General features: G+C 42.1%; 1 protein-coding gene across 2 annotated transcripts; it reads left to right on the plus strand.

Annotated features, from left to right (window-relative positions):
* The first annotated feature begins 712 nt into the window (after nt 1-712).
* On the plus strand, nt 713-24,669 carry grm5a (glutamate receptor, metabotropic 5a). Of its 2 annotated transcripts, none has more exons than XM_069677290.1 (18): nt 713-816; nt 1,346-1,633; nt 1,721-1,854; nt 2,684-2,945; nt 4,145-4,259; nt 7,242-7,491; nt 14,005-14,240; nt 14,361-14,482; nt 14,566-14,690; nt 14,768-14,936; nt 15,963-16,089; nt 16,662-16,779; nt 17,275-17,461; nt 18,743-18,901; nt 19,000-19,125; nt 19,253-19,435; nt 19,550-19,719; nt 21,259-24,669. In XM_069677290.1, exons 2-18 carry the CDS (start codon nt 1,430-1,432, stop codon nt 22,127-22,129), a joined length of 3,558 nt encoding a protein of 1,185 aa, XP_069533391.1. In that variant the 5' UTR covers nt 713-816; nt 1,346-1,429; the 3' UTR covers nt 22,130-24,669. The 2 variants fall into 2 exon arrangements, with proteins under 2 accessions (XP_069533391.1, XP_069533398.1); XM_069677297.1 differs by having other exon boundaries at nt 19,550-19,736; nt 21,259-21,367.
* The last annotated feature ends 1,109 nt before the right edge of the window (nt 24,670-25,778 follow it).

The following is a 25,778-nucleotide window of genomic DNA, read 5'->3' on the forward strand; positions in this document are numbered from 1 at the left end:
AGATTGAAAATAAGGCCTGTGCATTTCCTTACCTGGTTATACACGCACAACTCCGTAGTGGTACTAAATTAAGCTAGTGCATATTTTACTAACTTCAACGGCAACTACACAAACACAAAATAACATCCATATTAAATCAAAAACAGTTAAATAATGTATCTAAGAAAATAAAATTGAAGAAGTTTGCTGTTTCCGGCTCTTCTTCCGGTTAAAGGGAATCATTTCTTGTCATGGAAGAGCTGTTAAAACTGGGGATGTTACGTAACTTCTTAATTAAATAACGTCTAACTAGGAATTAATTACTCATTTCCAATCGCTTACGTGAAAAGTGTGAAAGAGAGGAGTAGCCCTAATGGAGGCAGATAATAATACAAGAGAAATAAATCCGCATTGTCACTTAATTGTTCGCTAAAGTGCTCCATTATAAACAACACCATTGACTCTTTCACTAATATTCGTTGGTATTCCTTTTCATAATGTTTACTTCTTCCTTTTTCTCGTTAAACCTGTGCAGCTCGCCTCTCGAAGCCTTCCATAGTTGTACCAATTTAGTCAGTGGTGATGCTCCATGCCTTCCACTGTTTTGGAGTAGGAGGAGGAGGAGGTGGTGGAGAAGGAGGGGGGCCCTCCGCGTGCGTCAGTAAGTCAAACATGTTCCAATAACGGGCTATATTATCTGCTGCTATTTGCAGTTTGCTGTAGCCAGGCGTCAGAGTGAGCCTGAGCAGAAACCTGCAGCGCTTTTTCTTCCTCTTCTTCTGTGATGGAAACGGTCTCTAAAGGGATGGCATCTGACGGGCTGCAGGCGCAGAAGAGGTAGGATGAAGTTACTTTGGATTAGCAGGAGTGTACAATAATGAATTCATTCTTAAAGACATTGGAGATAATTGAGTCTTACATAGGTTGCCGATACCTAATTGGAGCAACAGCCTTTTCCGAGATGTTAATATGTACTTCCAACATTAATTCAGCACAATGGGCAGCAACTTGATGTCTTTTTTTACAGCAACATTTGATTTCTTTCAAATAATTAGCTTCATTTTCTTCATCTAATTCACATGTTTCACTCTGTATACATATACATATGATAACTTGACTGAGAAAGTCTTATTCTGCAATGTGTTTTGTCTGTTAAACAAACTGGAGATCATATGCTCAGTGATCATTATCATTTTAATGTAATGTTAAGAGTCTAGTAGTCACTTAATGTTACTTTAATGTTAAATCTCTGACCTAATTGGTTAAAGTTACACAAGAAATGTATTATATTTTTATTGTCTATTTTTGTTGACAGTACTGCTGTTTATTTGCTTTCTATTTCTTATTCTATTTCCCTTTCCTTTAGGAACCCAACCTTCACTCCTGACACTATGCGCAACACCGCAAAGATAATAAATTCACCCGTCCCTCAGCTCTAAGAGCACCGAGGATGGCAGGAAGTGTAAGGACCAACACCAGGATGGGAGACGGATCAGGGTTACGCGTGAGGCTGTTGGCGTTATGTGTGTTTCTGGGAGCTCATCTGTTGGGGGTCGACGCCCAGAACAATGAGAGAAGAGTATTGGCACACATCCCTGGAGATATTATCATAGGAGCTCTGTTCTCTGTCCACCACCAACCACCTGCTGACAAGGTACATGCTGTGTGTGTGTGTGTCTGTTAATGTGTGTGAAATGTGGGAAAGTGATGTTAGTAATCCAGTCTGTTACACTTTGCTCAGGTCCATGAGCGGAAGTGTGGTGCTGTGCGAGAGCAGTACGGGATCCAGAGAGTGGAGGCAATGATGCACACTCTGGATCGCATCAACGCCGACCCCGCTATCCTCCCCAACATTAGCCTGGGCTGCGAGATCAGGTCAGACACCATCACCAAACTTCTCATGCTGTGCTTCTATAGCTTAAAACTGTGACCTTGACTCAATGAAGAATTGTTATGCAAAAAAAGTTGTTAACTCGCCCGTTTGTCTGAGTGAAAGTTTAAAACAGTTTCTTTTTAATCTATATAAGGACTTTAGGGTCAAAGGGGTCATATTTAAAAAGAAATAACAAAGTAAGAAAGGCACAATTTCCATTAAGTTGCCATTAAGTTCGCTGTCCCATTTTGTAAAGTCCTACACTTGAAGGAGCTGAGGTGAACCCTCAGGGAGACAGCAGACTACAGGAGAGGGCTTCCTGCAGACAGGTGAACTGTGGCTGGAGAAATTAGGCCACAAGAGAAGACTGATAGGTTTCTTAAGAGTGCAGCTAATGAAGGAAACCACACAGAGGCAGAAGTCCACTACCAATGACCTGCAGAAAATCAGGATTTCATGAGAACAAACACTTCTAAAGATCAGCTCAAGCTAGTATGAGGCTGATGGTGTTGCTGGTGTTGTGCCCAAACAACAAACATTCAGTACCAGGAAGTACTGAGCAAGGAGGCACTGTCAAGGGAAAGAAAATAAGCCAAAAAAGGTAAAAGATTTTGGAACCAGTTGGATTCAACTGACTCAGAACGCTAAAACCTCAAATTAGCTTTGGCTGAACCTTTGATAGCAGAATTCTTTCTGCTTTAAAAAAAACTGTGTTAGTCAGTGGTTCTTCAAAAGCGGTTCTCTAAAAAGCACCCAAGTGGCTACTCAAAACTATCCTCCACTTAATCTCATCCTGCTTTCCCAAATAACAGCAAGAACTTTCCTCACCAGGGACTCGTGCTGGCACTCTGCGGTGGCCCTGGAGCAGAGCATCGAGTTCATCCGGGACACGCTGGTGTCCAACGAAGAGGAGGAGAACCAGGGCAGGTGCACTGCAGAGGCAGGGAGCATGCTGATGCAGGGGAAGAAGCCCATCGTGGGGCTGATTGGACCAGGATCCAGCTCTGTGGCCATCCAGGTGCAAAATCTCCTCCAGCTCTTCAACATCCCACAGATAGCTTACTCAGCTACTAGCATGGACCTCAGTGACAAGGTAAGACCAACTCACAAAGAACATCCACTTCAGGCCTTTTTACTTGATGAATGAATTAAATTAATGGAAAATAAGTTTAGTAACGAAGCTCCGTCATCTTGCCACCTTTATCATTCTAAATTGGACCACGCAACGCCGGTGTAAAGCCGCCCCAGTGTGTGTTTTTAAATAGCGTTCTGGCATTGTGGAAGCAAAACGTGCGTAAGGTGTAAACAAACAGCGCGTGCTTCAAATACACACACACAACGCTGTTCCGCCCTGCTGGCTTTGCAGTTTACACAGACACCGTTTTGCCTCTCTTACGCCTCTGTTACTACCTCCGATGCCGGCTCAGAGGCGGAACGACTTCGCCCCTGTGTGTTCTACATAGAAGATGAAACGTAATAGAGGCATAATGATCCCGCCTTGAACTCGCAGTGTAAAAAGCCCTTTGTATCAGCCCTGTGAATGACTGGCGATCGGTCCAGCATGTACTGCTCCTCTTGCCCAATGACAGCTGGGATTGGCTCCAGCCCCCCCATGACCTTAAACAGGATAAGCAGTATAGATGATGGATGGATGGATGGAAGTTTTTGGGGGCTTGTAAAACACTTTTAACTGTCAAAGGCGGCAAAGGTACACACATTTTTAACTCAAGTACAGATACTTTGGTGTGAAAGTACTACTAAAACTTTACTGAGGTAAAATTGTGAAATGTACTCGCAGTATGAAAGCACAGAAGTATCCTGAAGGACATTTTGTTAACTAAACCGTACAACAGCATATTTGGGAAACTATTAAACTGATCATTGTCACTTCAAGTTAAATAAAAAAACAACCTTTTAGGTTGAAATTGGACTGCAATGATGCAAAATAACAATAATGAATTGGGCATTGATGCCAAAGTAACAAGCTGGTTTTGAAAATGTCAGAAGTAGTAATACTCAACCTAAATATTTGTCCCTGAATTCTAATTAAGTAAAGTAAGTGTTTGTATTTTGTTACTTCCCACCTCCTGTCACTTTGTAAATTGTCAAAAACCTGCCAAAGCAACAGAGTCGTCCTTTGTTCTGAAACTCCTCTTGAAGTCGATGTACAGTGAGTTTTCATGGCAGCCGTTTATATTCTGGGTCGTTATGTATGCATGTGTAAATAGCAGACATGCTGTCACATTAAAACACATTCTGTCAGACTGTGAACATGTTAATTTTGTCCTACAGAGCCTGTATAAATATTTCATGAGGGTGGTGCCGTCAGACATGCAACAGGCCAGAGCCATGGTGGACATCGTCAAGAGATACAACTGGAGCTACGTGTCCGCTATACACACAGAGGGTAAGTGTATGCATGTGTGTCACTGCTTTACATTTGTCCTTCGACTTTACTTTACTTTAACACAACGTTTGCATTGCAGTCTTATACTGAAAACGTTATCTCTGTGAAGCTTATACTGGTTTAATACAGTGGATCAGAAATGGAGAGACACATTTATCTGCATTATTATGGGCGGTGCAGGACTGAATTCTTACTTTCAGTTCTTAGCTGAAGATTTTTTTAGTTTTCTGTCTGACAGAGCAGAAGGGAAAAATTATACGACATTCTGACCCCCCATTAGCATAGAAAAACTCAGCCAAATCACAAACTGTACTTATTTGTGTGTGAAAAAAACTTCCTGCAGCAAGAACACCGGAGCCAAAATAAGCCTTCACACAAATAAATACACATACACACACACACATACCGTACATAAAGTTACTGTATAGTGAAGGCCATTAAAGATATGATCTCAAAGATATCAGTTTTGTTCTATTTGGTGGCACCTTACGCATACGTCCTAGATAACCAGACGTCTACAGTTGGCTCTGGTTGTAACAGTTGTAACTCTTCATTTTCCTCTTTTCAGACTGTTTGCCTTCATCTGAGCGTCGAGTTTGTTTCTTTTTCTTTGGATTTTCACTTATTTTTGAAGTTGTATCTGTAGTCATCCATCTTTTCTTTGTTTGTTCAGCCATAGTAGATTACTGTTTACTCGCAACACTTGCAGAGAGCGGAAAAGCAGCCGCTTAGCTCCACCTACCCTCTCTGGCAGACCAACCACTGCTGGCTGATGGAAAACGCGTCACTAACTGGGCGCCGCTTGTGATTTTTTCCACGAATGTCGCCACAGACACCCAGTCTGTAATACTGCAAATGCAAAGACTTTCATCAGTGGGCCATAGGCTCAATCACCATTGTGTTAACTCATTCGATGATAGTGACTTAACAGACATGCATTTAAATGAATATCTTCGCGATTATATCTTTCAATTGATTGCATTAATATGAAATGATCTCTGATTATGTATTCTCTATAATCCTGTTCATCATTAGCAGAGCCTCACAGGGAACATCTGGTTTCTACACTCTCTGAGTGTCTCTGGTTTCAGTGATGCTTTAGACATTGATAACATCCTCACAGCAGCTCAATATTACATTCATATTTTATTACTTTATGTTATGTGCTTTCTATATACAACTTAAAGAATTATACTTTAAAGAGACTTAAGGAAATCAAACCCCCACCCCCCCTAAAAACATACATAGGCACGTGTAGGATAAACCCCTTTTGCATCTCAAGGGGTTTATCCTACTTAATAAAATTCAAGAAGAAAGTAGCATGTTGTTGACAGTGTGATGGATGGCTGTCATACAAAAGTACAACACTGTTTGATTTTACAATCTAACATATTTTATACCACAGATATACTGTAAGACTGATCTCCAAGTCTTATCTCAAAGCAAAGCCACCCCCCTCCATAAGTCATCAAGGCAATATCAACACACATGGATTATCACCACCTCAAAAGACCTGAGCCTTAAACCACAAATCCAACCTATTCAGAAACAAAACACACGGTATTAGCATCATTCTCAATATCAGCCTCAACCTACTGCTCCCATCTGTTTCTTGCATTGTTTTTTAAACCTCTTAGTGGCTAAGAACATATGTTTATATAAATCCATCTTTATAATAATGAGAGCTAAATCCTCAATGTATCATTCTAGTTAATTCCACATAATACCAAACTATTAAAGAGAAGAACTTCTAGAAAGGAAGTCGTGTCATGTGTCAAGAAAAGCCCTCTGGTTTAACTTTGTCACAGCCCGGCTTAAGGGAATGACAAAGAGGAGAGGACCACACATGACTTTTAACCAAGGATAGTTTAAACAATGCCAGATTAAATATGTATATCAGTAATGTTGAGTGTGTTGAATGAGTGTAAGTGAAGTGTGGGAAACCAAGTTAACTAAATAAAGAAACAGTCTAACCCAAACAACAAACCACATGCCCAGGGCGAGAGAGACGGCTTATATAGCTAAGGAGCAGCAGACACAGGTGATGCTAATTGAATGATTGCACTTCCTGGTTCTCTCCTGAAACGGGGAAAGACAGCCCACACAGGAAGTCAAGAGGGCTGTCACAACTTTTACATTGCAGACAAAACATTTTGTTCTATAATGCCAAGCATTTGATGTGCTCAAAGCTGTGTCAAATGCAGGTGCACTTTGCTTGTTACTCTGCATGCATTTGCATAGATTAATAAAAAGGTTTATGACACATTATATAATGACAACTTTGCATTGTTAACTGCTACAAAGTACATGAAATGTCATGGCAGTCCAAGTGCAGGGAAGATTCCATATTTACTGAAGCCTCAGAGGTTATGGACACGATGATCACTGTACTGCTTATCCTGCAAGCTTCAAAGTTCTTACACACAACGATGTACACATAGATGGTAGAAAGGCCTCCTCATAGAGGAATAAATGGAGGAAAGAAAAATAAAGGAAGACATTAAAATGATTAAAAACCAAACAAAAACTGCAGCGTCATAAGCAACATATCCAGTGAGTTAACTCGCGGTGAAAATACAGTTTTAAAAATGCAAGACTATGTTACCACACGAGGAGACATGTCACATATGGGAGTAAAACTCACACATAGTAATGAAAAGGACGCCTCACACAGTGTCAAGCACGCACTGAGAGCACGCTTGTAAAGCAGCAGAAAGTAGGTGACCTAATTTCTAGCAAAAACAGGGATGTCAAACCCCTGACAGTTCCCATAATGGGGACAAAATTACATGATTCTCAAGTGTGAGCCGTCATTACCCCAGTGTATTTGCATCTAAACTGCTGTCTTAAAGAGTCCTGGTGAGTTGCTTAGTTTTGGCACGTTTTAATCTGCTTGTTTTAATGGTTTTTAAGCTGATAAGAAAACTTGATTTTGTGTGTGCATATGATAAACATTACCGTTCCTGTTTTCCCCCTCTGTAGGTAATTATGGAGAGAGTGGTATGGAGGCGTTTAAAGACATGGCAGCAAAGGAGGGGCTCTGCATCGCCCACTCTGATAAGATATACAGCAACGCAGGGGAACAGGGCTTTGATAAACTATTACAGAAGCTGCGAGCCCACCTGCCCAAAGCCAGGGTGGTGGCCTGCTTCTGCGAGGGCATGACGGTCCGAGGCATACTGATGGCCATGAGACGACAACGCCTGGTGGGAGAGTTCCTGCTGGTTGGAAGGTAAACGCAGGATTGTTTAATGCATTCATTAGTGCATGTCTCACCCATGGGCTCTTTGTATTTAGTTGCTTAAAGTAATGACTGACATATTTGTGCTTTTCAGTCTTTTGCATTAATTTCCGGAGTGTCTTCAGATGTCCGCTATCATCAGACAAGCTGTGTTTGTTGTCCTCTCATCGTCATCCTTGTTATCATCCTCATCATAAACATCAACTTCATGAAGGAAACTAAAAGGTATTTTAATGAGAGTGGCACAAACTTCTTTCATCATTGAATTAGATACTATTTTAACATCCTGTCTGTATCAATGCACTTGTTGCTTTTAATGAAAAAGACTAATCAAGCCTGCTATGGTTTCTTTTGCCGATTCCATATACCATTCATTCATGCAGAAAGCAGCAGCAGCAGCAAGGTTGTTCAACAAACCACAGTTTCAACTATATAAATGGGGGAAAAAAATCTATGATGGAAACAAAGACTGAGCATCAGGTGCAGAAGAGACAGTATGAAATTAAAAATACAAAAATAAGATAAAGAAGGAGGAGGATACAGGGGGTTGATTAAGCAGGAGGTTTCAGTCTCTCTCTCTCTCTCTGAGAATAACATCTTATTTTAAGGTTTAGCTCTCTGGCTCTCTCTCGTCCCTGGTGTTCTATAAATGCCTTTCCTCATTAGGAGCCACATATGTAGGCTGTCGCTCAAATCTGACAGCATGAAAAATAACATAACCTTGAACTACATATTGCAAAACACCAGGCTCTGAAATCCATAGCACCATACAGACAGTGGTGGTGTTGACATGTTCTTAGTATTAAGGTTATCGTCAATTTGTTAAAATATTTCTCTTTGCTGTTTATTTGAGGATAATTAGATTTGAGATGTGCTGTCTTGGTGTCTCTTTTGACTCACATGCATTTTTATGTGTGTCTTATTAAGAGTTCCGTCCTTCAACAGGATGTTTTCATCTGACTTACTGGCTTTATTGTTATATTAGTTAGCTGACCTGCACACACCACAGTTGGTGTATGTGTGCAGTGCAAACATGCTTAGGAGTTATTTATAGAAAGAGAGAGACTGAAAGCGCAGATGATGTTTTTTTGTTAGGTTTGGTTGCCAGTGCTGCTTTAGCAGGTTTTGGACTGCTGTTTTCAAGCCAATGTCGGACTTCAGTTTGAGAGTACAAAAATAGATGGAGAAATAAAAATTATTTTGCACATCACAAGGACATTTTAGAGGTAAGAGGCTCCGAGAGTGTTACTACACTCACACTGGTGTAGCTCAGTTGCTAGAGCAGGCGCCCCATGTACAGAGGCTACAGTCCTGGTTGCAATGATCGCAGGCTCAACTCCCGGTCTGCCGATCTTTTGGTGCATGTCATTCCCCACTCTGTACTCCCCACATTTCCTGTCTCTCTTCAGCTGTCCTATCAAATAAAGGCAAAAAGCCAAAAGAAAAAGACTCCTCTTTGTTATTATTTGTAAAAACGTTGGCTAATTCTTAACTTCTCATGTAGCCTTGTAGGTACAACAAGCAATCACACGCATCACATTTTTGAGCGCTTAATCTTTCTTCAGTTCAGTATGCTAGTTGTTCTTATGCTAGTCCAGGCTGTCGCATTCAGTTCAGTACAACACTAGCTTTAACAGCTAGCGCAGATAGGGTCAATGGCTCACCAGCCGATCATTAACGCCAGATATCAGATTGTACTTGTTTCTGTTGCTTTCATCGTCTTTTTATTGGATAAGAAAGTAGCATAATGTGTATTACGGTTTTACCTGACACTAGTCCCATTTACGCTGCCAATTCAAGGCAGGATTATTACGCCTCTGTTAGTTTCGTCTTCTTTGTAAAACACACAGAGGGGGAATGGTCGTTCTGCTTCTGAGCCAGCATCAAAGGTAGTAACAGAGGCATAAAAGAGGCGAAATGGCGTCATTGTAAACATTTTTGTCACATTTTGCTTCCGATACGCCAGAACTCAATCTAAAAACACACACTGGGGTACGCTGCTGTGGTTTGGTCCAGTGTAAAATGGCACAGACGGCACGATGGTGGAGCTTTGTTACAGAGCTGAGGTGGAACCGCAGTGTAAAAAGGGCTAATGATGTGCCGAGTCTCGACTGCTTAAAACAAGTCATTTTTTTCTGGCAATGATGGTTCAGTATAGTTAGCTCAGTTTGAAGATGTGTTGTGACAGATTGTGTTTTTATATTTGTACAGAACTCCTCTAATTTATGTCCTAATACCTGCTAAATTAATGACATTCCTACCTGCCTCAGCTGCGCTTTGTGTTTAGAGCTAATTGGCAAATGTTAGCATGCTAGCACACTTGATGGTGAACAAGCTAAACATGTTAGCGTTGCGCGCTAATCACAACTATGCCTAAGTGCTAAAAGCTATCTAAGCATTGCTGTAAATTCTTCATCTTGTTGAACATTTAGTGACACTCATTTAACATTTTGTGGCATTAAACATGTTACTTTTTTAGCAACCAATTTTAGCCTTTAGCTCTGAAAGAACTTCAGCGCACAAAGATAGAGGTTGTTGCAAATGATCAAACAGGTCTTCTATCTAAATGTGGTAAAGACAATATAATACTTCGCTCTTGTCCATATTTTCCTTTATTAAGTTAATTTTCCTCCAAATAACTTCACTTACCTGAAAGTCTCACTTAGATTATGTCTAGTTCTACTCCGCTAGTTTTTTGTCCTTTTTCCTCCCAACTTTTCCCACTTGCTGTTGCTCGTGTTGGTTAACCAACATGATCCCACACTGGCTTTCCACCAGCAACTACCAGCTCATTCTGGCAGCTGCTTAACTTATCATTTTTTATTTTCATGGCTTCTTTAGTTTCATTTTAAAAACTGGAACATTTCCAGCCTGAAGTTCCTGCCACTACAGAGTTCTAGTGTCCACTCAGAAAGGATCTGGCTGGAACTTGATCATTATTGTGAGAGAGAGAGCACACGCGCATACTTGTCCATGTCTTCAGGCTTGTAGGTGGTGCAGCAACACGCTGAACACAGCATATTGAACTCCCAGGTCGTTGTGTGGGTTTCAGAGCTCTCGTTCAAGTGTGATTCAAACTATCCAGAGTCAAAGCACTCCATGCTTTTCATATCCATTCCTGTCTTTTTTTGTGCCAGTGTACAATTTCTATGCTCGCTCCTCTAAGGATGAGTTATGAAATGATCTCCTACCTCACCCAGAGAACCAGGCATCACACAAAAACCACCCACACTGCCGTTGTGTAACTCAAGCTTGGTGAGCGAAGTTTTCAAAAATGACTTCTTTTGCTTTTTTTGTCCGATAGAAAAGGAAGAGTGAGATTTCTTTGTGTCAGGGAGCTGTGCGTGTTTACATGTAAGCACATGTGTGGAGGTGTAATCATCCTTCTGTTGTTGATTGTAGACAAAGCGTCCAAAGGGAGAGATAACAATAGATGGGAGAAGAAACCCTCTACTGATGAAACAGCTTATTGAGTCAAAGCCCACAAGGTTTTTGAATAAATATGAGAACAGATGTGTCTGCAGACGCCGCAGTCTGGTGCTGTTTGTCTGCTGTTGTAATGTTTAGTGAGCATCAGGTGTGATTTTGGAGCTATAAGGTGTTGCATCATACAGGCTTTCTGTAGAATAAAAACAAATTAGAAATGATAATTTACTTACTTTTAGAGTCACAAATCAATATATGCTCTGACTTTGTCGGAGTTAAGAATACATTAACAGATTGGTTCACGGGAAGAGCTTATTTCTGTAATGAGGAGTTTGTATAGGCACCGAGAAATCCGTTCCTAAAGTTGTTACAGTCAAGTAAATCAATAAGCTCTTCATTACAAGTGTGTAATGAATGTGGAACTTCAGGCTGGAAATGTTCCAGTTTTTAAAATGAAACTAAAGAAGCCATGAAAATAAAAAATGATAAGTGAAGCAGCTGCCAGAATGAGCTGGTAGTTGCTGGTGGAAAGCCAGTGTGGGATCATTTTGGTTAACCAACACGAGCAACAGCAAGTGGGAAAAGTTGGGAGGAAAAAGGACAAAAAACTAGCCGAGTAGAATTAGACATAATCTAACTAAGACTTTAGGTAAGTGGAAGTTATTTGGAGGAAAATTAACTTAATAAAGGAAAATATGGACAAGAGCGAAGTATTATATTGTCTTTACCACATTTAGATAGAAGACCTGTTTGATAATTTGCAACAACCTCTTTCTATTTTTGTGCGCTGAAGTTCTTTCAGAGATAAAGGCTGAAATTTGTTGCTAAAAAAGTAACATGTTTAATGCCACAAAATGTTAAATGAGTGTCACTAAATGTTCAACAAGATGAAGAATTTACAGCAATGCTAGCTTTAAGCACTTAGGCATAGTTGTGATTAGTGCTCAGAATCACAATGCTAACATGTTTAGCATGTTCACTATCAAGTGTGCTAGCATGCTAACATTTGCCAATTAGCTCTAAACACAAAGTGCAGCTGAGGCAGGTGGGAATGTCATTAATTTAGCAGGTATTAGGACATAAATTAGAGGAGTTCCGTACAAATATAAAAACACAATCTGTCACAACACATCTTAAAACTTAGCTAACTAAACTGAACCATCATTGCCAGAAAAAATGACTTGCCATTTTACACTGGACTAAACCACAGCAGCGTAAAGCCCGGTGTGTGTTTTTATATTGAGTTCTGGCGTATCGGAAATGAAAAACGTGACAAAAATGTTTACATTGAAGCCATTTCGCCTCTTGCCTCTGTTACTACCTTTGATGCTGGCTCAGAAGCAGAACGACTATTCCCCCTCTGTGTGTTTTACAAAGAAGACAAAACTAACAGAGGCGTAATAATCCTGCCTTGAATTGGCAGCGTAAATGGGACTAGTGTCAGGTAAAACCGTAATACACATTATGCTACTTTCTTATCCAATAAAAAGACGATGAAAGCAACAGAAACAAGTATAATCAGATATCTGGCGTTAATGATCGGCTGGTGAGCCATTGACCCTATCTGCGCTAGCTGTTAAAGCTAGTTTTGGACTGAACTGAATGCGACAGCCTGGACTAGCATAAGAACAACTAGCATACTGAACTGAAGAAAGATTAAGCGCTCAAAATGTGATGCGTGTGATTGCTTGAGGAACTTAGAAGGCTACATGAAAAGTAAAGAATTAGCCTACGTTGCCCCAAAGGGGAATCATTAATGAGAGTGCCACGTCTAACGGCAGCTTATCTAATAGTTGTGCAGAGTAACACTCTCGGAGTCTCTTACCTCTAAAATGTCCTTGTGATGTCCAAAAGAATTTTTATTTCTCAATCTTTTTTTGTACACTCAAACTGAAGGCTGACATTGGCTTGAAAACAACAGTCCAAAATCTGCTAGAGCAGCACTGGCAACCAAACAAAAAAACATCGTCTCTCTTTCTATAAATGGATCCTAAGTAAAGTCCCGATGGACTTTACAGAATATGAGCCTTTAGAGATCTAATTAATCAGCAGTAACACACACTTTGCAAACAAACTTATGTGACCATGGCAGTTATACAAAATAAAGCATACAACACAAATCTGTCCAACACTGTCAACCTTTGATCCTTGAGTTTTATAAAATAATATCTTTGCCCAGGAACATAATTTTATTAAATCACTTCACAATTCTCCATCTTGAATATGTGAGCCAATCATTTCTATTTCCATCAGCCGGCGAGTCTTGTGTTAGCACATCTGAGTCATCAAAATAATTATTTTATTCTACTGTAACTCTCTGCACCACCTGTCTCCTTTAATTGGTGCAGCAGCGGTCTAAAGTATAATCATGAGCACTAGATTCTGAGCACATTCTTTTTCTTTGGACAACCATCATAAACTACTTACAGTAATCCGTTATACCATAATCCTGTCTTTGTTTAAGGCAGGGCTATTCAATGATATCAGACACCCTGTTATCCTCCTGTTGGTGAAACCTGTTTCATTGAGTTAAATGCTGACCAAAGTCCAAGGCTAAGTGTTGAACTAAGCTAAGTTTCTCAGCCCAAACTTTGGAATCCTACTAATCTTTCTAGTCGCATACTCTGACATCATGCTAGATTTACAGGTTAATTTGAGTAAACAGCACAAACAGTTAAATCTTTTACCAAACAACTGTGCTCTGAAGTGTTCTTTAGTGGTAGTATAAGGACAGATGTTAAACAAGTTTTTCTGAATGAAAGTTGTGCCTCTTGCTTGTCTGGTCTAGTGCCAGATTTACCAGCTGCTCCTTACAAATAATTATAATAATACGTTTTCCACAAGTCTTACTGAGGCGACAGTGCCGTCTAAACAGCCAGATACTTGGTACTTGATACTTTGTGGGTTGTAACAGTTTCCAAGGAGCTAAAATTGTAAACGATGTAAAATAGAGTAAACCAAAAAAAACCTAGTCAATAAAATAAAATGCAAAAAAGTAAACTTGTCATACAGGGAACAGTCCTTTCTCTCACAGCCCGCTGCACCTTCATCTCTTCCTCCCTTTCTCCTCCTGTGCAGCGACGGCTGGGCCGACAGGTACGATGTCACAGATGGCTACCAGAAGGAGGCAGCTGGTGGAATCACTATAAAGCTGAAGTCTGCGTATGTGAGATGGTTTGATGATTATTACCTGAACCTGAAGCCCGACTCCAACCTCAGGAACCCGTGGTTCCCCGAGTTCTGGCAGCACCGCTTCCAGTGCAGGCTGAGGGGACATCCGCAGGAGAGCAACTTATACAACCGCACCTGCACCTGTAAGTAGACGTTAATTTCGACACGGCTCATTTCACGCTTTCCACTTGTGTCAGTAAAGTTTACCCATTAGTTTAGCTTTATCGGGTTTCTCCTTATGAGCAGGTCTCTGTTCTCCACAGGGAGAGAGTCTCTGCGCCATCAGTACGCCCAAGACACCAAGATGGGTTTTGTCATTAATGCCATCTACTCCATGGCGTACGGCCTCCACGCCATGCAGCAAACCCTCTGTCCAGGATATAAGGTGTGAAACTAAACAGCGTGCACACATGCTTTCACATTAGGCGTGACAAAATTAACTGTGTTTGCTTCTTACCCTGTTGTCAGGGTTTGTGTGAAGCCATGAGACCCATCGATGGCCGCAAGTTGCTGGATTTCCTGATGAAAACCAACTTCACAGGTGTGTCCGGGGAGGACATCCTCTTTGACCAGAATGGAGACTCACCTGGCAGGTAAGGATCATGTTGATGGGGAAGAAGGAAAAGGAAGGAACATAGAAAGAAATGTTAAATACATGCATTTGCTTCAGGTATGAAATCATGAACTTCAAGCACATCGGCGAGGAAGAGTACGCCTACATCCACGTGGGAAGCTGGGATCAGGGCGGCCTGAGGATGAACGACGAGGAAATCTGGAGTAACGACAGTGAAGTCATCATGTCAGTCTGCTCAGAGCCCTGCCAGAAGGCACAGATAAAGGTACACACAAACGCTCCATAGCACAAACTCCTCCACCCTTTTTTTTGCATGTGTGCAGCAGAGCATAAATCATCCTCTTCAGGCTATAAATGAGTTAAATACATAGAATAAATCATCATTTAGGTTTGCTAATATTTGAAGCTGTTTCTGGTGTGATAATCTCCAACTGAAAGACATGGTTTCAAACATTTGTGCACTTTAGACCAGAGAACATATCACAGCTTTACAGAAGAAAACTGTTAAGCAAGACCCACGCAGCAGCCTTTATTTGGTCCCACAAGTTTGCAATCTTAAAAAATCGGTCCAATCACATCGTCGAGTGCCCGACCAGGGACACAGTAAAGCTCTTTGTTCAAGCTTTAATCATGTCCCATCTGGGCTGTTGCAACTCTCCGCATCCCATCCAAATCAAGGAGAACACTGCGGTCTGCCTCCTCTTTATCATCCCTGAAGTCTCCAACATTAATCCTTCCTACACACTCTTCAATGACTCCCTGTGATGTGGCAGCTTGGAGGGAATTCTTAATGCCAGTGTGATGTTTTTTTGGGCCCCTGTTTCTTGCTTTTTGCAAGACAGTATCTCTCAGAATCGCTCACAGTTTCCTCTCACTACACCTGAATTCTTTTCCATCCATCCATTAAGCCGGTCCCAGGTCGCCATCACAGGTCTAAACATGCAGACTGCAAATGTTCACACTCAAAGGGGACATGCAGTTCCAAGATCCCCTGACCTGCATGCTCAGACTGTCAGAAAACAATACAGCACTCAGGGGAACCCCAGGCACACCTTCAAGAAATGGCAACAGCTGATTTTCTTATTCTTAACTTTGCCATTCCTTCAAACTTATTCCTTGTATGTCCTTTTTTATCCTTTTGATCCCTTGGTGAAGAACTCCTCATTTGGCCTTCAGGGCCGTCAGAGTGTTAGATTAGCTACAGAAAAGTGCCATTGGAGCTTTGAGACCTTCCCGCCCTTTCATACTTCTGTGTGTGCACGTGTGTGTGTGTGTGTGTGTGTGTCTCCAGGTGATTCGTAAAGGAGAGGTGAGCTGCTGTTGGACCTGCACTCCCTGCAAGGAGAATGAGTTCGTGTTTGATGAGTACACCTGTCGAGCGTGTCTCCTTGGCTCCTGGCCCACAGATGACCTCACCGGTAAACACACTTTGTTCACGTGTGGTGTTACATCTTACAAATACAAGATTTCCAAACGGGGCACAGAATCTGGGTCATGCACTTTTGGTGCACCCAAAATCCCTTTGTATGTTATGTAGCACCCACACCACAAACTGGAAAACACTCTGAGGTGAGATGCACTTACTGCTGCAGAAACATACTCATTTGGCGAACACGAACCAAGAGAAATTAGAAGCTTGCCAGATTGCCTTGCCTTTTTGTAAAACTCTTAACACCTTAGTTAATTCTGTCCTCTTGTACACATAAAGCAAGTTTTCTCTCTGTATTCTCCACAAGAAACAGCATTGTTCCCCCCTTACAGATTCCTTTACTGTTTCAGTACAATTGTGCCTCATCTCTAATCCCCCTATAGACTGAAGATTCTACACCTGACAGCTAAATAATTGTTGTAGCATAGAATGAGTGATTTTATGTTGCTGCATCCACATAAAGATACATGCAAACACATGAATACACAACTTTTCACAATTAGGCTCAAACTTTTGTGCGTGTGTGTTTTCTCACTCGTCCTGATCTCTTTGTACCCTCAGGTTGTGAGCCGATCCCCGTGCAGTTCGTGCTTTGGGGCGATCCAGAGCCCATCGCAGCCGTGGTCTTCGCCTGTTTGGGCCTTCTGGCGACTCTTTTTGTCACTTCTGTCTTTATCAAGTAAGTTTTGCCAAAAGCTTGACTTGTCATTTACATGATCAGTATCATACCCAGCAAGACAAGGGGTTGCTTTGACCCAGTGTTGGGGCTATTTTTTGGTTATTTACAGAAACTAAAGTGTACTCTGGGTCTTTTTAAATTTACACGTCACTACTGGTTGGTAAATGTTACTAATATGAACATCTCTTGTAGTTTTTAAAGGGTACAACTTGTTGTGTGGTAATCAGTTTTTGTTTTTTTTATTTTACATTTAGAGTATATAATGCATTGTCTTTAATGTGTTGCTTAAAACGTTCCCATTGTGAATGACATGAATAAATGTCTAGAGATATACACGTATATAAAAAACTTTATTCTCCGAGTCATTTATGTTTTCCTCTTTTGGCACAGAAGTCTTCCTAAGTTACTGTAGATGGATACACATATATTTAATCATAAAACAGAAATCAGTCTTTCACCTATGTAATGATCAAATGTAATTTGGTCTTTCTGTAGATTTTGGGACACTCCAGTGGTCAAGTCATCCAGTCGTGAGCTCTGCTACATCATCCTGGTTGGAATATGTTTGGGCTACCTGTGCACCTTCAGCCTTATCGCCAAGCCCCACATCGTCTACTGCTACCTCCAGCGGCTGGGAATCGGCCTGTCGCCTGCCATGAGCTACTCTGCCCTGGTCACCAAGGTCATTTATTTTCTATTTTACACTTAGGTATACACAATTGTAGTTACATAGGCTAATGCCTTGTTAGCCTTTGTCCGTTAAAGCTCCTATAGTTCGCCGACAGCTTTATTTGATGCCTGTCTTTTCTATTAAACTCTACGATACCTCTGAGGTAGACCCTCCCATTTAAAGATAAGCTCCAGTCATGTTTTAAGACATATAAAATGCTCTGCTTGGAATAATAAATTCTGTCTGATATGTATTTTCTGTTTAATTACATTGTAAAAATCCTCCCAACGCATCTCCTCCTTCTCCCTCATTAAAATTCCTGAATCTGCATAGTCCCCGCCCGCTGTGTGCTACGTTTCTCCTTTCATAAAATGACAGCTGAAATGTAGTAATTAAGTCATTAGTAGCAGTAACGTTAACTAGCAGAAATGATGATGACAGTTACAGCTGGCTTGCGCATCGCCAAAGTAGTTGCCATCGGTTACACATAATGATATGCATAGCGTCACCCCGTCCATTAACGGGATTGGCTCTTTGGGTTTGTGACGTCTCAAACCTGCCAATCTGAAATCGTGTTGTTCAGCCTGTCCTTGGTACACTGCAGTTTAAAAGCAGACAGGCCCAGCCATGATGACTGCTTATGTTGTCCCTGATGTGTCTTGTAGCACATGAAAAACACCACATGGAGATGTTCACAAGGTTAAACACTTGAATTTCACTGGAGGGGGGCTTTAAGGTCTTATTAGATGGCAAGGAGATGAAAAATCTGTTTTTCACATATTTTTGACGCACCTCAATGTTGGATGTTGGGATCAAGATGTGCTTGAATGGAGGGTTCAGAATTCAGCAGAGCAAAGCTGCAGAATCTGCTCTGAAAGTAGCTTTTGAAGAGCACTCGCTGCTTTCGTCACACACGCTCTTATAGAGGAGTTGGAGGACGAACAAGAGAAACATACAGTATTCATCATACTGTATATGCTGGAGCCTGGTAGAGTGCTTGATGTTTAACTGAAAGCGTTTAATGCTGACATAGCAAATGGTGCCACATTTGATCAGACAACTTTTTTACTATCACTGTCCAATGTTTTGGAGTTTTTTAGAAGGTCATCTGAGGACAAGGGAAGAGTTTGGATGAGGGCCAATTGTCAGGGAGATATGCTAGTGTGGGCTGAGGTTTCTGTTTGAGATCTGGGAACCGAAAAGGGGATTATTGTTATGAATCAGTGCGAGCGGTATTATCCACAGTCGATGGAAGCGAAGCCTGCATAACCATTTGATCTATTTTCGATCCAGACCAACCGAATAGCACGGATCCTGGCAGGCAGCAAGAAGAAGATCTGCACCAAGAAACCGCGCTTTATGTCCGCCTGCGCACAATTGGTCATCGCCTTCCTACTCATACTGCTGCAGCTGGGGATTATTGTGGCACTTCTCATCATAGAGCCACCACAGGTTCGTGAGTATATGTGTGTGTGTGTTTAAAATGTGGGGGATGCTCATTTACATTTACTTTGACAAACAGAGTGACCTCTGCCTGTCTCCCCTCTCAGGTGATCTATGACTACCCAAGTATCCGAGAGGTGCACTTGATCTGCAATCTGACCACTCTGGGGGTGGTGGCGCCTCTGGGCTACAATGGCCTGCTTATCCTCAGCTGCACCTTCTACGCCTTTAAGGTACTTCAACATGTCGGTTGTTAATAATACACAGGTCTATTGAACTTATCTATATGTCTGTCTTTTTCCCTCTGTCCTTGTACTTCAACCATGCTTTAAAAGTTTTATCCTCACTGTTCTCCTGCAGACTCGTAATGTTCCGGCTAACTTTAACGAGGCCAAGTATATCGCCTTCACCATGTACACCACCTGCATCATCTGGCTGGCCTTTGTTCCTATTTACTTTGGCTCCAACTACAAGATCATAACCATGTGCTTTAGTGTCAGCCTCAGTGCCACGGTGGCTCTCTGCTGCATGTTTGTCCCAAAGGTAAGAATTTGGAAATCTCGCACAAACAGTTAAAAGAAAAAACTCTCACAGTTTCTAAGAATTCTCTATCATTATGCTAATTGGGGTTTTTTTGTGTTCCGCTTTCCTGGTCAGGTGTACATCATGCTCGCCAAGCCTGAGAAAAATGTCCGGAGTGCTTTCACAACATCCACAGTGGTGCGCATGCACGTAGGCGATGCCAAGAAAGCTGCCAAGTCTGGCAAATCCTCCAGCAGCATGGCCAACTTCTTCAGACGCCGTGGGTCTGCACAGGACGACATCAGGTATACGGAGGAACTAAGTGGGTATTCTGCTATGAATAAATTAATGGCTTGTTATCTGAAAAACCTGTGCCAAGTTGTGATGTCTTTAAGTTATGTAAACTGTGCTTTTTAAGTAGGCTTCTTCCTTTGCATTTAAAATATTTGAGGAACTATGAGGTCTTCTTTTATAACATTAAAGGGGCCATATCTTTCAAATGAATATTCTCATATTATGCATTGGTTTCACATTTTTTGGTGTTCACAGTAAAAAAGTGAAAACTGCATAATTCCAATGGGCCGCTCAGAACAGCTGCAGGTTTCTACGTAGAACCTTGCTTTCGCTGAAATCGACCAATCGTCATTCACCTCCGGCTGGCTTCTTGCACAAGCTTGTAGTCAAGTCATTGTCAAGATTTCATCCTACCATTCTGATACCTCCTGCCGATTCTGTCTCGTACATGTAAGGCCAAATAACCGATCCTAGAGCAGCCATGTTTTCTACGACTTTGGAGTGACATTGCAGTGCGGCCGCTCCCCGCAGTCACTCAAATACTGTCAGCCAATCGTGGCTAAGGTCTGACCTTTGTATGGCAGAACAGCTTGTTTGTTTCAGGAGGAAGGAGAGGCTCTGAAAAAAGAACTAAATTAAAATATGTACACCATTTTTAAAACGAAACTATACCAACGTGATTCAAAAACACATTACAATAACACAAAGTTGACTGCATAGCTAAAATATGTCCCCTTTAATACATAGGAGTGTTTTGACCTTTTCTTAATAGTTTTTGTTGCATGCACCCCATCAGATACAATGATACCTTACATTTTACTTCTCTACTTGATCACATAGTAATGTCACATTTTGGTTTATTCTTTGGCGTCCATTCTTTTGTCACGCTTGTTTAATACTCACACTAACAGCAAAGGATGAAGGTACTTAAGTACCTAAGTCCAGCACGAAATGGCTCAGAGGGTGAAGCTGCTGGCAGGTGGGGATGTGGCAGACTTGGCTTGGTCCACGTACACAGAAACTCCCTGCTTTTCTTATTAATAGGTAATCTAAAGTAATCTCCTTACAGCCACATACTTTTGTTGTTTTTGTCCACCAGCCCATGTGGAGCAAAAGCAACTCTGCTGAGATATTGGCAGCACAATGATCCCTGCTCCCTTTAAACCTTCTCTAGTAAATCTTAGTTCAATCCACCACAACAGGCTGGAAGTGTCGAGAAAAAACTGCTCCCTGAGCTGAAAAAAGGCTACCTCATTTGGGTTAAGTACTCCCAGTGGAGACCTCACTGCCTGTAAGGATTTCGCTTTCTAGGGAAGATAAAAGAAAATGGAAGGAGACGTAAAATTACACAGAAAGCAAAAAGAGAAGGGGGATGGTAGAAATACTGGCAAGAAGAAGTAGAACGTGAAGCACAGGGTCAACGGGGGAGGTCCTTCCTCCTTTCTCATGTATGATAGAAATAACTCGACACAGAGACATTTAGCAGATCTGACATTTTTATAATCACTTTTTTCAACTAATGTTATCTCTTGGTCTTTGTTGTTTTCCAGTTCCAATGGGAAATCAGTGACATGGGCGCAGAACGAGCGCAGCTACAGACCAAACCTTTGGAAGAGGATGTCGTTCCACGTCAAGAAAAAGGAAGCAGTGGAGGTGAACCAGACGGCCATCATCAAGCCCTTCTCTAAAGAAGGAGACACTCCTGCAGACACGGGTGTCAAAGAGCCTTATGAAGAGCCACAGGTGCCCCAGCCCTTCACCTGCTCCCCCTCTCAGTCCTTCCAGGCAGGAGAGGACGGAGAGGAAGCTCTCCCCACCTACGTACCCGAGCACCCTGCAGGAGTGAGGAGAAGAGGAGGAGACAATGGCCAGGGCGTCGGCATGGTGGACGGCGGGGACATTAGCGTCATCAGTGTGGGTGACATCGGCATGGGGATGATCGCCGGCCAACCTCAGGGCACCATCATGGACCAAATCAGCTGCGTGGTTAACCGTTTCACCGCCAACATCAGTGAGCTGAACACCATGATGCTGCCGGGGGGAGTCACCGTCAGCACCGCCTCCACCACCGCCCTGCCTGCAGACGACGCCGCCACCGCTGCCGCCCCCGACGCCCCCGGCCCTCCTCAGTACCTCGCATCCAGGGGCAGACAGGCCCCCTCCACCGTCACCACGTACGCCGAGGTCGCCGCCGTCTCCAATTACTGCGAGAATCGACCAGCGGGTAAGATTTACGAGCACCTGACCAGCCGGCGAGCCAAGGATATGGAGGAGCTGGTGGCTCTGACGCCTCCGTCCCCGTTTAGAGACTCATCTCTGAGCTCCGAGGGCAGCCCCTCCCCCTCCATGTCTCCGGCCTCTGAGGTTGAATATGACCAGCTGCTGCTGAGACACTACAGCCAGAGCTCGTCCTCTCTTTAAACCCGCTCTCTCCTTGTTTATCCTGTATTTTTAGTACGTTGCGATAAAGACTGGACCAAACTCTGGATGCCTTTTTATATGTGGATAATCTGAATGTTTAAGCATTTTACCTTTTCATTTTATTTTGGACTAAATGCACCCACACATCCATCCATTCTCTTGCTCTTATCCGGGGTTGGGTCGCGGTGGCAGCAGGCTAAGCAAGGTGACCCAGGCGTCCCTCTCCCCAGCATCATTTTCCAGCTCCTCCTGGGGGATTCCAAGTTGTTTCCAGGCCAAACGGGATATATAATCCCTCTAGCGAGCTCTGGGTCTGCCCCGGGGTCTCCTCCCAGTTGGACATGCCTGGAAAATCTCCAACGGGAGGCGCCCAGGAGGCATCCTAATCTGATGTCCGAACCACCTCAACTGGCTCCTTTCGATGCGAAGGAGTAGCGTCTCTACTCCGTGCTCCTTACCCTCTCTCTAAGGCTGACACCCTCTGGAGGAAACTGATTTCTGCCGCTTGTATCTGAATCTCATTCTTTCAGTCACTACCGTAAGCTCGCGACCATAAGTGACGGTCCCGTACACACCCACATGACTGCAGATGCTGCACCGATCCGCCTGTCAGTCTCACGATCCATTTTACCCTCACTCGTGAACAAGACCCCGAGATACTTAAACTCCTTCACTTGAGGCAGAGACTCACTCCCCATCCGGAGGGGGTAATCCACCATTTCCCGGCAGAGAACCATGGCCTCAGATTTGGAGGTGCTGACTCTCATCCCCACCGCGTCACACTCGGCTGCAAAAACCGCCCCAATGCCCCAATGCCTGCACCCACACATGCCTCTGATTAAGAGGACTGAGAAAAAAACGACCTTTAATATTGAAAGTAATCTGAGGATGTCAGTGCTTCATCTTTTGTCCCTGAAACTAAAACACCGTACGGGCATTTTACAGACTTTAAAATGACACAGGTTCTAACTCAGTTCATTTTTTCAGAGTTCCAAAGAAATACTACTAAGCTAACAAAAAGGGCAATTACATTTAACACCATTATAAAATGGTTATTAATCTTAAGGGGAAGCAATTGACCACATATTAATGTTTAGTGTTGCTTTGGATCAAGCCGAAACTGGCCCATAAATTGACTCTAAAATAGGCACTTGTATTTTATAAGGTAAGGTACAGTATTAGAACAAGAAGAGTTCAGTTTCACTTTTTTGTATTTAGCGTTTTCTATTATCATAATCACAGAAAGTTTCTTATACTGTTGCTGTAAACTTTCTGTAAATGTAAGTTTTTGTTTTTGTTAAAAAACTGCCATAATCTTTAATACTCTGAGAACCAGTTGGACACAGATTGTACCGGCACATGTCCAGAAAAAAAGAGCTCATTTTTTCTGCTCTCTGAGCTCCTGAAAGACATAAAGCCTGCATCATGAATCCTGATGCTAACGTGGAAGCAGTACAGATGCTGCGTTTTGCAAAGCTTGAGGCAGGTCGGTGTGGACAGTTCTCAGTGACTCCCTTCTCTCAGAAACAGAAGACTCGCTGAGAATAAAACTCAGATGCTAACAGGACCGCACGTCTCAAGGGAACTTAAGTCTCAGTGGACTTCATCAGGTGTCTAACCCACAAAGAGCTTACGGACTACTTGGATGTCTTCTTTAATTCCTTATTCTGTGACTTAGTTGAATGTACGATAAGTTGTCTTTTGAAGTGGACCAAATCGATCTTCCACCTCAGGATGTGTCCGAACCAAAATACTCTCTGACGTCAGCTCCTACCTGCCGAACGAGCGCCGCTCTCTGTTTCCAGTTTGCATGATGTCAAGATTTGTTTGCACTCTCTCTGCTGTATTTATAACAAGTACTTTTTAATATCGTACATGTCAGGCCAACTAAGATTAATAGATACAGTAGCAAAGTAATGATACTATTAGTGATTATTTATGTATCATTTATGGGGGAGAGAATGGAGCAGGAAGTGTGCCATATTTTTCAGACATATATTGTGAAGGAGCTTGTTTCCAGACTGGCTCATGCTGTACATGCTGATGTGTGTGTGCGTTGTGTTTAAATGGGCTCACCTTGAGAATCATACTGGGAGCCCACTTTGATTCTTATAACTAAAGCATTTCAGGCATCATTTTTTATAACATTTTTCTTATGCATGGACATTTTCTCTTCCTCTTTGTTTTTGCGTGTCTGCATTTTGGCCTCTCTGAAGGATGTACATTAATGACAGTGTGGATTCACAGGCTAGCAGATGTAACTGATGTACATGTGGAGGCGTCTGTTTGTTTATCAGATGTGTTTTTTAAGTCTGGCTGCCGTCCTTCAGTCCCCGTTTTTCTTTGTATGTTTACACAAGCAGGAATGTGCTCAGTATTTTTTACTGCTTTTCAATGTAAAATCATTATAGACAGTTTCCATATTTGCATGCAGGTTTGTGCCATGAAATTTTACAGGTGCATTTATTACATTTCTGCCTTTCGGATCGCCAGAAGTTACTATTTAGACTCGTGCTGCATTAAAGATTTCAATGCTGTAACCTTAATGCTCCTTATTTAAATGATAGGAATACATGCAGTATTATTTTTACACGTCCTGCGCTGATGTTACTCATGAACCTCTTCTAAATAAGAAGTTAATTGTGTCAAATCTCAGTGCGATAATTAATAAACCCAATGGGAAAAGGGGTTTCTAGGACACCCTTTATTAAATAACATGTGAGATAATTTCCTATGCTGTAACTTAGTCCGAAAATTGTTCAGCGAAATTAATATTCACAAGATGGTGGGCAAAGTTTGGAGCATAAATCTCTGATGAGTCGAGGGATGCAGAAGAACCTTAATGGACCGGCTCATTGTTTATCCTTGAAATGTGATGATGATATTAGCTGCCCCCTCACTGCTGTAAATTTAGCACCAACACAACCTCCAGCCTCACAGCGACCATAAAGCTTAATTAACACCTTCAGCAAACATTGACCATAATAACCTTAGTAAAGTTATGGATTTATTGCAGAACCAAGTCAAGTGTCAACTAAACTTACAAACTTGATTTAGACCTTGAGGCATTTCATGATTCTCTCTCACTCCCACAGACTACGTCGGATTCACACAAGCATCATCTCTATCTGTGGCTTTATCACATGGTGGCTGTGTCTGTGGAAACATATGTACATTTACAGCTAAGTCACCCTGACTTGGCATACATGTTATTGAAGGCAACAGCTTTACTGGCAAAGGTTCAGCTTTACTGAAGTCCCACATGAAGCTACACAAAGGCAAGAGGCAGCATGATGTCAGGGCATTCATTGAACGATGTCCTGTGTAGTTCAATGAACACCTCCTCATATGACATAATAGTCCTTATGTAGAGAAGAGTTCAGCTCTGACCAATCACAGCTGATTCTGTGAATCAAGGCCGCAAACCTGGCTGAAGGTACAGATTGAGTGACGAGACAGCCAGCCTCTTTGCATCTGTCTTTCACTCTAAGTGCAAATTCAGGCAGGTGTGTAACCTTAATTACTTTGCTGAGTACCGTCAGTCTATTTTTCTTATGTAATGTTTTTCTGATTCAACTCAGAGGAACTTTCCTGATATCTAAGTTGGCATGCTAGTTAGAAGTTTTCATACACACAGTGATTATTATAT

This window comes from Semicossyphus pulcher, unplaced genomic scaffold (genome assembly GCF_022749685.1).
Source record: "Semicossyphus pulcher isolate SPU_LCO1_2020_fin unplaced genomic scaffold, fSemPul1.0.p SCAF_10, whole genome shotgun sequence".
Taxonomy (NCBI): Eukaryota; Metazoa; Chordata; class Actinopteri; order Labriformes; family Labridae; genus Semicossyphus; species Semicossyphus pulcher.